Here is a 13,926-nt window from a genome sequence, read left to right as displayed (position 1 = left end):
AACGTCAGTCAAAAAGGTTATGGTCCAAGAGATAAAGGTATCCATAGAAAACATCGCGGTCGAAAACGTAACGGAGAAAAAACAACGCAAGGCGAAAACGTCGAGGCACAAAACTTCGTGGGAGAAAATAAAGCAAAGAGAAAACATCACAGTTCTAAAACATCGTAATACAAAATATGGTCGTTGGTATAAAGCGGTTCAAAAACTTCGCAGTTTAAAAACATCGTAGCCGAAAATATCGTGGTAAAAAATGAAGTACCCACAAGTCATCGCATAACGATAACATCGTAGACATGCGTTTTTCAGGCTTTATTAATTGTAAATGGATATTCGCATAATGATTTGTGAGCGCAAGATGGAAAGAATCGATTTTTTACCACAATATTTTCAACTACGATGTTTTTAAACTGCGAAGTTTTTGAAGCGCTTTATTTTCGACGATATTTTGTACCACGGTGTTTTACAACTGCAATATTTTCTCTTTGCTTTATTCCCACGATGTTTTGTGCCACGACGTTTCCGCCTTGCGTTGTTTTCTCCGCGACGTTTTCGTCCGCGATGTTTTCGGCTGTAACCGAGATGAATAAGCACGAATCATACCGAAAGCTATATTGCATCAGAAAAAGATGAAAAACATGCTGTCACTCTGGTGAGATAACAAAAGTATTCTGTTTTGAACTGCTTCCAAGCTATCAAAAGATCAACTCAGATGTTTACTGCCAACAACGTATGAAATGGAGGAAGCCATCAAAGAGAAAAGGCCAGAATTGGCAAGTAGCAAAGGAATCGCGTTCCACCGCAGGAATCGCATTCCACCACTACAATGCGACGCCTCGCACATCTTTAGCAACACCTACTAAATTGTTTGAGCTTGGTTGGGAAGTGATGTCACATCCCACATATAACCCCAATCTTGCACCATCGAATTATCATTTATTTCGAAGTCTGCTAAATTTCTTAAACGGTAAAACTCTCAGTTATAACCATGAACTCAAATCGCACTTGGTTGAGTTTTCATCAAAGAGAATGGAAGCTATTTGACGGTTTAAAGTTCATTTTTTATATAGAAAAATTTCAGTTTTATTTTACTCTAAAAAAACTGAAATTACTTTCTTGCCAATCCGATATTTCCACCTTGCAACGTTTTCATGATAGGATGAAATTCAAAATTTTTTTCCATTCATTGTTTGAGGTTCTTGCATATGAAATCACCCCATATGCGGTCAGGTCGTAAATTTACAATCCCTTTTTTCAGGGGGAGAGCTGACAAGGAGGGGACAATCTTGCTCGGGATCTTGAGAAAATGTGGGGGTTGTTTAAACATCTAACTTCTCTACATTCAGTTTTATACAGAGGAAAATACAAATTGAATTCTTCGAATGAATGCAAGTTTGTACAATGAAAATATATTACATAACGATAAACTGTAAGATAAATAACATCTTTTTTTAAAGCCATAGGTGTAGAAAGACAGCTATTTGCTACACGAATGAATTTGTAGTAAATATTGAGTTTTTCATTTCGAATGCTATGTTCCATGTATGGGAAGTAGCTGAGTATGTGAGATAATAGTCATAACCGAATGGCTTTCAACCTTTTCACGTCTAAAAGGGACTGTTTTTCAATTACATTGTGGTCGCTGCTTTTTGGTTAATTTTCTAATGACATATAAACAATAAGTGTTTTTATTTGAGACTTATGAATAAAATAACGCAAAATAGAGTGCAGAAAATTCTTCAGAATGAAGTTAAATAATGCTGAAAAATACATTATTGATGCACTTTTGGGTTTTACTCGTATATGCAGTAGTATTAACTACTACTATAATCCTTAAATGGAATCCTTAAATTATATATATCTATGTATAGGTATATATAAATGGAACCAAATATAGAGAAGGTATAAAATATCAAAGAAAAATATCTTTATTATACAATTTCATTACCATACGTATATTTACGTAATATCAATATAAATAGTTAGTTAGGTTTCGTACATATATAATTTATTTTTATATTTTGTATTTTTTGTATTAGATTCAGTATTGTATACGTAACTGAAGTTTAATTTTACTTGTTCTCTTTTTGGGTTACGACTTTAAGTGAGAAAGAATTGTTAGGGCCTTCATAGGGATTACATTATATATAATCAGAAAGGATCCGACTTTTCCTTTCTTTTAATCATTATATATATTTAAATACTATTTGATAAGTATGCATAAAATATAGCAGTTTTTTAAGGTACTTATTTATATATCTATTGTTTGGTCTGGTTTGTTTGATTATAGCAAAGAGAACTTTTTAAGCAAAACTGACTCTTATGCACGTTGCACGTGGGGAAAACCTCGTAAACGCCAATACAATCATCCCCTTTAAAATTATTATTTAGAAATGCTCTTATAATGTTTTTTATATTTACGAAAGATACTTCCCATTTACTCAGGCTCACTGTATTCAAGTCGATAGGACCAACTGAATGGAAAGATGGATGTGTTAATTCATTTCCAAGTCTCAAATCGGATGAATGGACTTCAAAAAAAAAGGGCACATTAAAATACGGTCACTGAACTACAGTGAGCTATGAAAATTTTAACAAAGGTTTCGTACTTTATCTTATGAAAACAAAATATCAAAATCTAATTAAATGTTTCACTTATTAGAAAAATAGAAAATATAAATATTTGTGAATAAAAAAAAATAAAATTTAAATGAAAAAAATAAAAGAATTACAAAATATTGCAGAAATTACATAAAATAGCGAATAAACTTATTCCGCACAAGCTCGCTAAATGTAAAACAAATTGTACAGTCAAAAAGCTCGCCTTGTCACAGAAATATATTGTTAATCGGGTTTAAAGGTTTTTCAGACTAACGTGCGAAGTTCAGTGAGTAACATGTATTTTCCTCTGAATGTATAAAATAGCCAAAAAAAAAAAAAAAAAAAAAAAAAAAAAAAAAAAAAGAAGGGAGCACTTTAGATGCAAATTTAAGATGCAATTTAGATGCAAAACTATGCAAATTTAGATGCAAATTTTACAGATGGATTGAAGGAACCCTACTACAATCTACCACTTTGTGTAAGCATTTTCGTGGATTTCCTTAAGGTATGTAAATATGAGCACATTTTCCCTAGAAAATTCTCCATGAAATCATGCCTAGCCAACCCTCATATGTTTTACCATATTCAACACAAAATCATTCTTAAGATGATTAATTAATTAATTTTATGTTAGATGATACGAAGCTTTTCAGAAACTAGGATGCTTTCCGTAAACAATTAGTATTAATAAGCGCTGTTCAACTGGAATTGGGTTGGATTATTTGTTTATAACAGTGCTTTTCAGCCGACTTCTCAGAGGGGGGTGGAAGGAAATTCCTGAACGAACGAAAACAATGTAATAATGAAATGTTAATAAACAAATAAATATAGCTTTTCGTATCCTATGTAATTTGTCTCCATTCTGATATCATGTGCATCCTTATACACATTACTGACTTACAGTGAAGAACAGAGAACTCTAGCTCCATTGAAGATTTTATTTCTCATATACTGATACTGAATGAGACCTAAATACACTTTTCTTTTAAAATATATCTCCCCTTATGATCCCTGACACAGCCGTTTACTTTCCCCTTCCGTAATTAACGTCAGTCTCCTGCTCTTGACCGCATTTGCAAAGACACCCTGCATATATTTCGAAACAATAATGCATAAACGTTTTCCTGTTCAATAAGCCTCCTTCAATAAAAAAAAAGTAAAGGGACACACAAGGACCTACAGAGGAACATAGCATGCATTTATTATAACTTTTATTATGAATGAAGAGGAATAATGAACGATTCCATGCAGTTTATTGAATCATTTATTCTATGCATTCTCATGATTCTGTATCATGCATATCTATTCTGTATCATTGCAACATCTCATGTGGTAGTTAATAAGCTATGTTGCGAAAAGTTGTGTTTCCTGTTCTGCATTCTACGCAACTTAAGGATACCATAGAAAACTATAAGGATTCTGAGAAACACATGTTCAATGCTTACGAAATACAGCTAAGAAAATAACTTCATTTTAGTGTTAATATTGCAGAATCTCACCTTCTTTGAAAGCATAATCTAAGTTGAGACAAGCTGAAACTAATCGAACTTTTGCTATGTTCAGAACGAAGACAGAGAAACGTAAGAAGCGTGTAAAATACTCATTTAGTAAAACGAATAAATTTAACAGAAGGCACGTCTTATGCTTACAAATCCAGCCAGCATTTGTGGCGTTACACAATACTAATGAATTCAGAGTTAAACTAAGTTAACCAATAACTACATAGCATAAAATAACGCGCAAGTTGGATCAAACCTAATACCGACGCAAGAAGCCTAATGGCAAGAACAAGGCTCCGTTCAGAAAGGGGTATAAATGTCCTGATTTAAGCCGAGCTTCGTTGCTAGGTAACCAGAACTTGCTACGTCACAAAAACTGGTTTAGGGACTTTGACATAAAGTTTCTGTAATATAAAGAGTCGACTAATCAGAGCGAACGAGCATAACCTGAACAAGCAAACAGAGCGGGAAGGCTGTAGACCAGTGGTACCCAACCTTTGACCTCTCGCGAGCACATTTCCAAAACATCAACATTTTTGTTAAACATATTTCCAATCTTATGTGATGCTCCTGAAACATTAATTTCGGCAAATGGGTTTGAGATGAATAATAATATTGGTTGAACTTTATGGAAATCAGAGAAGCGGAATTCAAAATTTGTTTCAGTGCATTTAGGTTTTCCGAGTATTTTCTCTGTTTCAAATGCCTTGTGGTTATTAATATGGCCTGATAAATTCTGAGAAAATGGGAGATTTTTTTCTTTCATCTGATTTATCCACAAATTTAACTTTATCTGAAAAGCAGTTACAGTCCCAGTCAATTAAAAAGTTTTTTTTTTTTTTTTTTTTTTTTCTTTTCCCTGGAGATTTCGTTCAGTTTTTTTTTTTCAGTTTAGCTGTTATATCCGTGAGAAAATACAGATCGGATAACCAATTATTATCGTCCAATTCTTTATAACTTTCGTTTCCGGGTTCCTAAAGAAGTTCTACAAATCGTTGAAGTACTTTTCCTCTGCTGAGCCATCTAACATCAGAATGGAGCAATAAGATTCCATGTTAGCTATCAAGCTCATCACTCAGCAATCAATTACTTTATAACGTCTTGCAAGATATCTCTTATGACTATAAATGCTTACCATATTTTAACAATTAAGAAATATAAATGAATGGTTATTTAAAAAATTTTTTTTTCATAGTACCTAATCGGGCTGGCGAGCACATACAAAACGATCGGCGAGCACAAGGTTGGGCAACGTTGCTGTAAACACACCCACGCATGTGCAAATTTAGCTTCCTCTAATTGATTACGGCTTGTACCCTCTCTCGCAGGTGAGAAAGGAACTCCCGCATTTTATGCCTTACGACTAAGCCTCTATGACATTTATACCACCATCTGAATGAAGCTTAACTCAACACCGCAGACAGACAGCTATGGAAGAGATTCAGTTCGTAACGTGGCCTTCATCAGGCGGAATACGCTCTGACTAAACAAAGTAAACCCTTCCTTTAAATACTATCTTATTCTGATTCATTTGGATACGCGCGAACTAAAATTTGCATTCTGGTAGAAAAACGGAAAGCGAGACTGAGAGTAAATGTATTAAACATAAAGTAACTGGTTAGATAAAAATAAACAATTCCCTGTTGTCTTTATGAGGAAGCCGCCCATCAGAGATAGTAGTTGGCAACGCTGACTGCCGTACAAATATATAGTGCGAATGTGTTGTGTCTGTGCAGCATGGAAGTACTCTCAATATGCGTATTTCAAGTTGATCCATCTTTCATATATACTATCTTCATATTAATACTGAGAACATTTTATATCCCATATTACGTAATAATGAGAATAAATAAGCTGTATAGAAGATTCCTGCAAAACGTAGTTCGAAATACATAATAAGCTCGTTAACTGCAGATCTATCTACAGATAGCAAATATATACGCTGTCAAACATACTGAACGGGTTAAAAAGTAAAAGTGTAATTTATAAAAAAAATAAATAAATAAATAAATAAAATTTTCAGTTTGAGTGTACCGAGTCCAAAAACGTTAAACAGAAGTAAACCAATGTAGCAAAAATAAAAGAAAAGGGCAGAAATGCATATACTTATAAAAGCAAAGAGATCTGAGAATAGAAACAAATATATTCACTGCAGCTTCACCGTGGATTTGGGTACTTTTGACAACAAAGAACAGTAATTTAAACTGAATAAAAATAGTTCATAAAACTCTTAGTGTACACTTTAAAAACGTCTTTTAACTTGTATTCCTCAAACTTAACGTCTATAATCTACCGAGTTGTAAAATCGCAAAACACAGGTATTTTGTACTGGGTTTAAATCCTGGTGTCTTGACTCATTCGTTAGACATTTTGGTAGTATGATTCCATTTTTTAAATGTAACAGAAATTAAAGGCTGATTAAAATATCGAATTTCTGATTTTGATTTGGGAACAGGATTATTTTATCATATATTTTTAATGTGAATTCTAAAAGACAACTGTACTTCTAAAAGTACTCGATTTGATATTTCTCATTCTTCTTTTAATCCAAGGTTTAAGGTATTTCATATTACCATACTCAAGATTTTTCTTTCATTCATTTGCAAACTCAAGATTTTATGTATTCATTTGCATATTCAAGATACTCAAAACACCAATATGGAACCTATAAACTTTTAACCCTTTTAAATAATTCTATAAACTCTTAAAAAAATTCCGGTGTACTAGTTGAACAGAGTACTAGTTGAATATCTTTATGAACTCAAATTCCTATGAACTGTTCATAAACACTTATGAACTCATAAAAACTCTAAATTCATCTCAGCAACTACGAGTATTGCAGAACTTTTTAATTAGAGTCAATCAATTTTCATATATATGTCAAAGATTTTCTCATAACTTTATTTAATCTAAAAATCCAAATTTCATGTATTATATAGGTTGTAAAATTTAAATAAACATGGTCCCCCTGAGTGAGCAATAAAGCTGAGAGTCTTCATGGCACAGCTGCTCACCCAGTGGTCTCCTGTCCTGTACTTCTTAGAGTTTCAAACGCAAACAAATAGCGGCCGTGTTAGCGCCACTTTTAAATTGCTGATAATTTTACAACTGTTGCATGCAGATTAATTAAATACCTAAAAACCTTAACCAGAACATAAGAACAACATAAGTCAATTTTAAAGCAAAACATACACAATTCAATTTGCCAACATATAAGAACAGAAAAACAGAGCTCACCGAGTCGTGTAAGAGAGTGGGTATATATATATGAGTTTGGTGCGGCCAAAAAGTGGTTGCAACAAAAAAGTGAGCTACAACTAGATATTAGAGTAGTCCCATCTACATAATTTCATCATTCTACAACTAATCGTTTTTGAGTAATACGAGATAAATACATATGCGTGAACGTATAGACGTCAGAGAAAAAATTCCTTTTTAAATCCATTTTACCATCCATTTTGAAAAAGAAAATAGTTCTTTATTCTATACTTATACAGATGACATGCAAAATAATAATTTAAATGAATTCGAGAGCGGTCAAAGTGGATATTTTCGTTGAAATACGATACCCGAAATTTTTCGCGATTACAATAGTTCCTTTACTTCGTACATAAGGTAGTAAAAATAGCATTAAATGTATATTTTTTTTAAATATTAAATTGATACAGATTTATTTAATGGGTTCGATGCATACATATTGTTTGGCAATGATGAGCAAATGTAAACAAAATCCTTATTTATTATAAAATATGTAAATTATAATTAATAATTAATTTAAAATCAAAAAATTAATAATACAAATTAATAATTTATTGCGTTAAAATCAATATTTTTTTAAGCTTGACAATTTATATCGATACAAAATTACATCGTAATTTAATTTTAAATGAATATCAATACATTGCGCATTTTGTTTTAAATCAAATTCTACTCTTTGCATTACCGGAAATATGTATTTGTGTGGATACGCTAATGCACGTGAGAGAAAAAACTAAGGATGCCTTCGTGGAGGAATTTCCAATATAAAGTGGCTTGAATTTACTACGCATTTGGGATATAGAAAAGGAATGATACCTATACCCGGATACGTTACGATCTGAGCTGGTCCAGAAACCTGGAACTATGCATGCATCTGAAAGAGCAAAAGGATTTTAATTCTTACTTATACATTTAGTAAAAATTGTCTAGACGGTGTTTAAATCAAAATATTAATGCAAAAAGTATTTAAAACTGTTTCTAAAGTTTGCAGTATAAATTAACGTATTAAGAATATATGTCTCGCATTCTTTTTAGAATATACTGTATCGATTTCTGTTAAAAATGTATCTGCAATGAAACTCTAAGCTTAATTTTCATTGCCATACTTTAAGTAGTTCTTAAAAAGAAAAAAACTTAAATATGTTAACTTCATAATTTTGGGGGGATGGAGTAAAAAGTAAAAAGAGGGTGGCTGTATTGAATTTTAAGTATTGCGCGTTCCAGTGTTTTTTATTTCATTAGAAATTAATCCACGGAAAAGTCCAAAATGGAAAACTTTAAGTTAATGAGCCATGTAACTTCTTTTAGAAAATAGGAAAAAAATATTGTGGCTATAGTGTAATTATTTAATGGAAAGGTTTAAAGCGTAATCTTTTCCCACAGGTCGTCAAAAACTCAACAATTTTGAAACAATCTATTGGCATCCAGCAGAATTATTTTTTTATGCACCTTCTTTTTCTGAAAAAGTTATTTAATCTAACAAATTTTAAACTAACCGTGAATTTTTGTGCTTGATTTTTAATGACAACAATAAAAGAAACCTTTAACAATCGTGTAGATAGAAGAGTTGAAAAAAACAAAAGTTTAATTTGTTGGTCTGTGAAGCATGATTGCAGATATGATTTTAATAGCAGAAGTTAATTAGTTGTTACTTTGAACTGTCTTCTTATTGAAAATAAAAGAACTACATGCCCATGTTTTCTTCCTAGAAGAGCGTTTCGTCTACTTATAGTGGATACGATCAATATTTCTTAGAAATAAAAGGTTCTATTCATAATGTACCAATTATCTTCCCTCTTTTTTATCTTTGGAAGCAAAATTTAATGAAAATAGTACCTATATAAGCAGAGAGATCCAAGGATAGAAATAAGTCTGTTCTTTGCAGCTTCATCGTGGATTTGGGTACTTTTGACAAAGCGAATTTCGTTCAAACAATGATTTCTGCACAATGTTTCGTAAGTTTTAAAAATATTTTCTCGTTTTAATTTCTTGTTTCTTATAAGCATATATTTTGTGATTCATAAAATTTCTTTGAGCATAACTAGAATCGTGTTTAAAATAAAATATATCATGTAAAGCATTAAATATATTCCCTAGTTTATTAATAATTATTAAACATTTTTTACTAGCTATTTGTCCTATTTTATAGTAAATATATACCTAAAATATTAAATATAGCTTGAAAAATTTTTGCCAAAATTTTGCATGTTTAAAAATATGCGCACAAAAAATGAAATATATAAAATTTAAAAAACATATTTGAGTATCAGATTACATTTTCTGCGTTGTTGCAATATAATTTGTATTTCATTTCAGACAATATAATGTTATAGTGAGGAAGCCTTTTGCATTTCTATACAATGCAATATACTCTGACTATCTGATTATGAATTCGAAGTTTTTGGCAATAATTTGCTTATAGTTTATTAGAACTTTTACTATAAATTTAGGATTATCTTCGAAACTTAAATTAAAACTGCCTTCGCCGGAAATCGAACCCTGGACCTCTGGAATACGCGCCCAGCGTGCAGACCACCACACAAGGCATGCCAAGAAGGCGGGAGAAATACTTTATAAACTAAAATTAGTTTTAATAAAGGCAATGCTTATTTATTCTGTAGTGATATCGCAAATCTAATTAGTGTTTAGTTGTCACTGGCGTACCTAGAGGGGAATGCATGGGGCAGTCCGCCCAGGGCGGCATATTTTTATAGGCCGTATTTTTGGATTGAAGCATTATCTTATAGTCTTGAATCATGTGGATCTTCTAGGCAGAAGAAGAATGACTATATTCTGAACTGTCATGCAGAATTAAATTGAGAAAATCACCATGAGATTTCAACAGATATATGTTTTATAACCTTTTTTTACTCCGTCGAAACTTTTGAATGAAAATTAGGAATATCCACTAAATTATGATGATTGTGATGTTAATAAGGATCATTGTTAAGAATGAAGCATTTTAGAGTTTTATTTCCGTTATTGCTAAGGAAAACGAATGGGAGCGTGTAAGGGCGGTTTTCTTTAAAATACCATCTCCCAAACAAAAATATCGTAATATTACTGCGAACCTTGCTCAGGTTGCTATAAATGTTGCTAATTGTGAGAAGAGTTTTCTAAATAAAAATCATTTAAGAAGTGTTAATGAACTACAAATATCTATTTTTCATTTAAGTATTTCTTTTTATACTGACTACATCTCAGCAACTGCAGCAATCAAGTAGACCTCTGTAATGTCATCGATGATTTTACGAACAAAAAGCAAGTAAGCAGGAACATAATTTTAAATACTGGAAGTTTTCTTCAAAAATAAACATAGAGCTTTAATTTGTTTTTCTATATGCCATTCTGATTGTTTACTTTTTTGCTTTATATCAGAGAGGCTGGAAAATCTGAGACCGCCCCTTACGGCAAAAGCTCTAGCTACACTGCCGGTTAAACGAGTTTATTATATGAGACAAATGAGCATATGTGATTCGCATATTAAACAGTTAATTGTTTTTGTTTAATGAAACCATATTAAAATAGATTTGTTAGATTAAAATAAATGTAAAATATTTTTTAAATTACATTAATATAAACTTAATTATTATATGCATCATTACTCGAAAGTGAATAGCAGTTTAGCGTATGTTTTAAAGGAGTAAAATAACACTAAATTAACATCAAGGAATGGCCCTGGTTAAGGATTAATAAGTAAGGAAAAGCATGGTCGAAACACATCATGCAATAGGAAAAGGGTTAGAAGTCACTTGGTGATGAAAGAAGAAGCTGAAGATTCTCTGGATGAGGAGATTGTCAAGATTTGGCTTATAAGGTATTTTCTCCCTTCTTTCCGTATATCTTCCTGATGCAAGTAAAATGAGACTGGATGCGCATTTGAGAGGTCCAGGATTTGAATCCCGGCGACGGCCTTTTCATGCTTAAAAAAACCCCGATGACTCTATAGGCGGTTTTGTTGTGGAAGGAGTTAAAGAAAATCCTATGACTTACTTTTTTTTTCTTTTGGTATCCTATTTGTATGAACTCTAAGGAAATATTGCTTCAGTTAAACTCCTTTTCACAAAGTCAATCCATATTCAATCACTGCCGATTCTGCTGCTTTTAATAGTTACAGTAGCGTTTCTTAAACTATGGGTCGCTACCCCAAATAGGGTCGAAAATCAAAATTTTGGGGTCACGAAAATTCAATCAATAATTGAATTTAAAGGAACTACATTTATAAGACTTTTAAAGAAATTACATTAATTGATATTAATGAGATTAATTACCTGTGACATAAAGTGTAAAAGGAACTTGTAAAGATATCTAGCGATTCAAAACTAAAAGTTCAGTTTTCACCAAAATTTTTGATGAATTCTGGATCGGAGTTACAACTAGATTTCTCACTATTTGTGAAATGGCATTAAATGTTCTTCTCTCATTCAGCACCACATATTTTTATAAAACTACTTTTTTCTGCTTTGACGCTTATTAAAACCAAATGTCGTTCAATGTTGAAACGTGCTGAAGAAGTTTTATGTTCAACAGTATAAAATATCACACCAACATTTAATTTGCTATGCAGCAGAAAACGACCACACAATGTCTCATTAGAATTTTCTTTAATTTTTGTTTGCTTAAAATAAATCCTGTGATAAAAAGGAGTCCCGATTGAAAATTGTTTAAAAATCCCTGAGTTAGAGCATTATTATAAGAAAGAAGATTTCCCCATTTATTATTATCATCTGGTTTCATCTATTATTATCTCATCTCATATAAAATTGACCAATCATATTTATGGTTGCATTTATCTCAAAGAAACTCATTTTCAAGTTTATTAATTTCTCTTTAACTTTTTAATATAATTTTGATCCTTAGGAAGAATTTCTAAAGCACGTTAAATCTGGAATAGTGTAAATTGAGCTCTCATAAAACGGAAGTTGATTCTTTTTATTTATCATAATTATTTTCTTTTAAAATAATAAATTTTCAGCGCTGAATTCTTAGAGATTACAGAAAAGTGGAACACATTTTGATAATATATCTGTTTCAGGGGTGGAAATAAAATATTTCCCTTTGGCAATTACTATTAACTATTGTAGTCGAAAATAAGTCCACGCTTTTAAATATGAGAATGAATTACAAAATTAAACTCGCTTACTGCGTGCTTCAAACATTTTGAGGGTTTTATGTCATTAGGCTAAAATTCTAGCCCCTAGTGCAATAAGCCTCATATAAAGAAGAGACCATTTGAAATCCAGACGCCATCCAATAGGAAATTATGCTAACGAGCTGATTTTATACATGACAGAAAACACAGAAGCGAGTAAAAACATGCAAAAGTGTATATCTTGGAGTTAAAAAGTTTCTAAATATATTTTTGCTTTCTTGTGAAAAGTGGCTTATTTGGCATGCAGTAAAAATGATGCTAAATAAAGCTGAAATAATGTGGTAAATTATAGCCCTAACAAACTATTTCTATTTCAAATTTTAGAATAATTTGTTACAGCTATGTATTTAGGAATATTTTCTTTCATTTTTAAATGATAAATAATGATTTTAATTTCAGGTTTATCTCGTCGGCGTGTTGTTATTCATGACTGCGACTGAAGCAATAGGAATTGGCGAAATAGAAGGAGGTACCATTGGTGGTTATGGACTCGGCGCTTCTGGCGTGGCAGCGAGTAATCGTGGTGGTTCTGGCTATGGTGGACGTACAAGTGGAGTCTCTTCCAAGGGCTACGACAGGGGTTTCAGTTATGGAACTGGATACGATACAGGAAAGGCTATCAGCGTCGGCGACGAAGAATACGGAGGCAAAGGTTTTGGTGAAAATGAGCTGGTCGGTTACGGATTACAGCGAACAGGTTATGGTGGCAAAGGATACAGAAGATTACGAGGACCCTTCATCTTCTTCCGATAGAGTCTCTATGGACATCTGGCTCAAAAGCTATTGATTTTTTTTAATATATTCTACGAACATGGAGACATCAAAACGCAAATGTATATCACGAGAATATTAAATTGCAATTTCTGGACTTTTTATATCATATTTGCTATTCAAGTATTTGTTTATTCATAAATAAAATATTGATAAATAAAATATGAACTTGATATTGGATATTTTACTAGATTTTCAATTGTTTTAGGTGGGATGATAATAATACATTTGGATTAAAGCAATTTAATGATCCCTAGAATTTATGGATTGGAGTTATGTTACTAAACATATTAATAAATGTATATCTACACTTTGCATGCATAATGCGTTATTTAAAGTCTGAATATTCCTTCAAAACTGCATCCACGTTAACTAAGGATTTACTAATTTACTATGCTTATTCATTTTTTATAGACGACAGGAAAATAATTAATTGCCTGCCTTTCACTCTCTTAAATCTTCAAAATGTGACATGATAAAGGCAATAGGTTTTGGAATTGTAGGATTATACAATTTAATTTCGGTATTATTTTTATCCATTACACGGAAATAATTTCCAAGCGTCCAAATTAAATGTTACAGATACGGTGTGTGCGCGGAACTAACTGCTACATTAACAGAAAACATCTGAAATGTAAATTATTATAG

General features: G+C 31.9%; 1 protein-coding gene across 1 annotated transcript; it reads left to right on the top strand.

Moving 5' to 3' along the window:
• The first annotated feature begins 9,207 nt into the window (after positions 1 to 9,207).
• LOC118191302 (uncharacterized) lies at positions 9,208 to 13,452 on the top strand. Its single transcript, XM_035362110.2, has 2 exons — positions 9,208 to 9,310; positions 12,907 to 13,452. The coding sequence occupies exons 1-2, from the start codon at positions 9,290 to 9,292 to the stop codon at positions 13,258 to 13,260; spliced, it is 375 nt and encodes a 124-aa protein (XP_035218001.1). The 5' UTR covers positions 9,208 to 9,289; the 3' UTR covers positions 13,261 to 13,452.
• Positions 13,453 to 13,926: the final 474 nt, after the last annotated feature.

Source organism: Stegodyphus dumicola, chromosome 12 (assembly GCF_044657685.1).
Source record: "Stegodyphus dumicola isolate Sdum_Otavi_A_Nest chromosome 12, ASM4465768v1".
NCBI lineage: Eukaryota > Metazoa > Arthropoda > Arachnida > Araneae > Eresidae > Stegodyphus > Stegodyphus dumicola.
The sequence above is the reverse complement of the archived record's forward strand: the minus strand, read 5'-3'. Positions and strand labels throughout refer to the sequence as shown.

Excerpts from the sequence above, each read along its gene's own strand:
- LOC118191302 (XM_035362110.2), top strand. The coding sequence starts at position 9,290 with ATGATTTCTGCACAATGTTTC. Across the intron at positions 9,311-12,906 it reads TGATTTCTGCACAATGTTTC|GTTTATCTCGTCGGCGTGTT; the intron begins GTAAGTTTTAAA and ends TTTTAATTTCAG.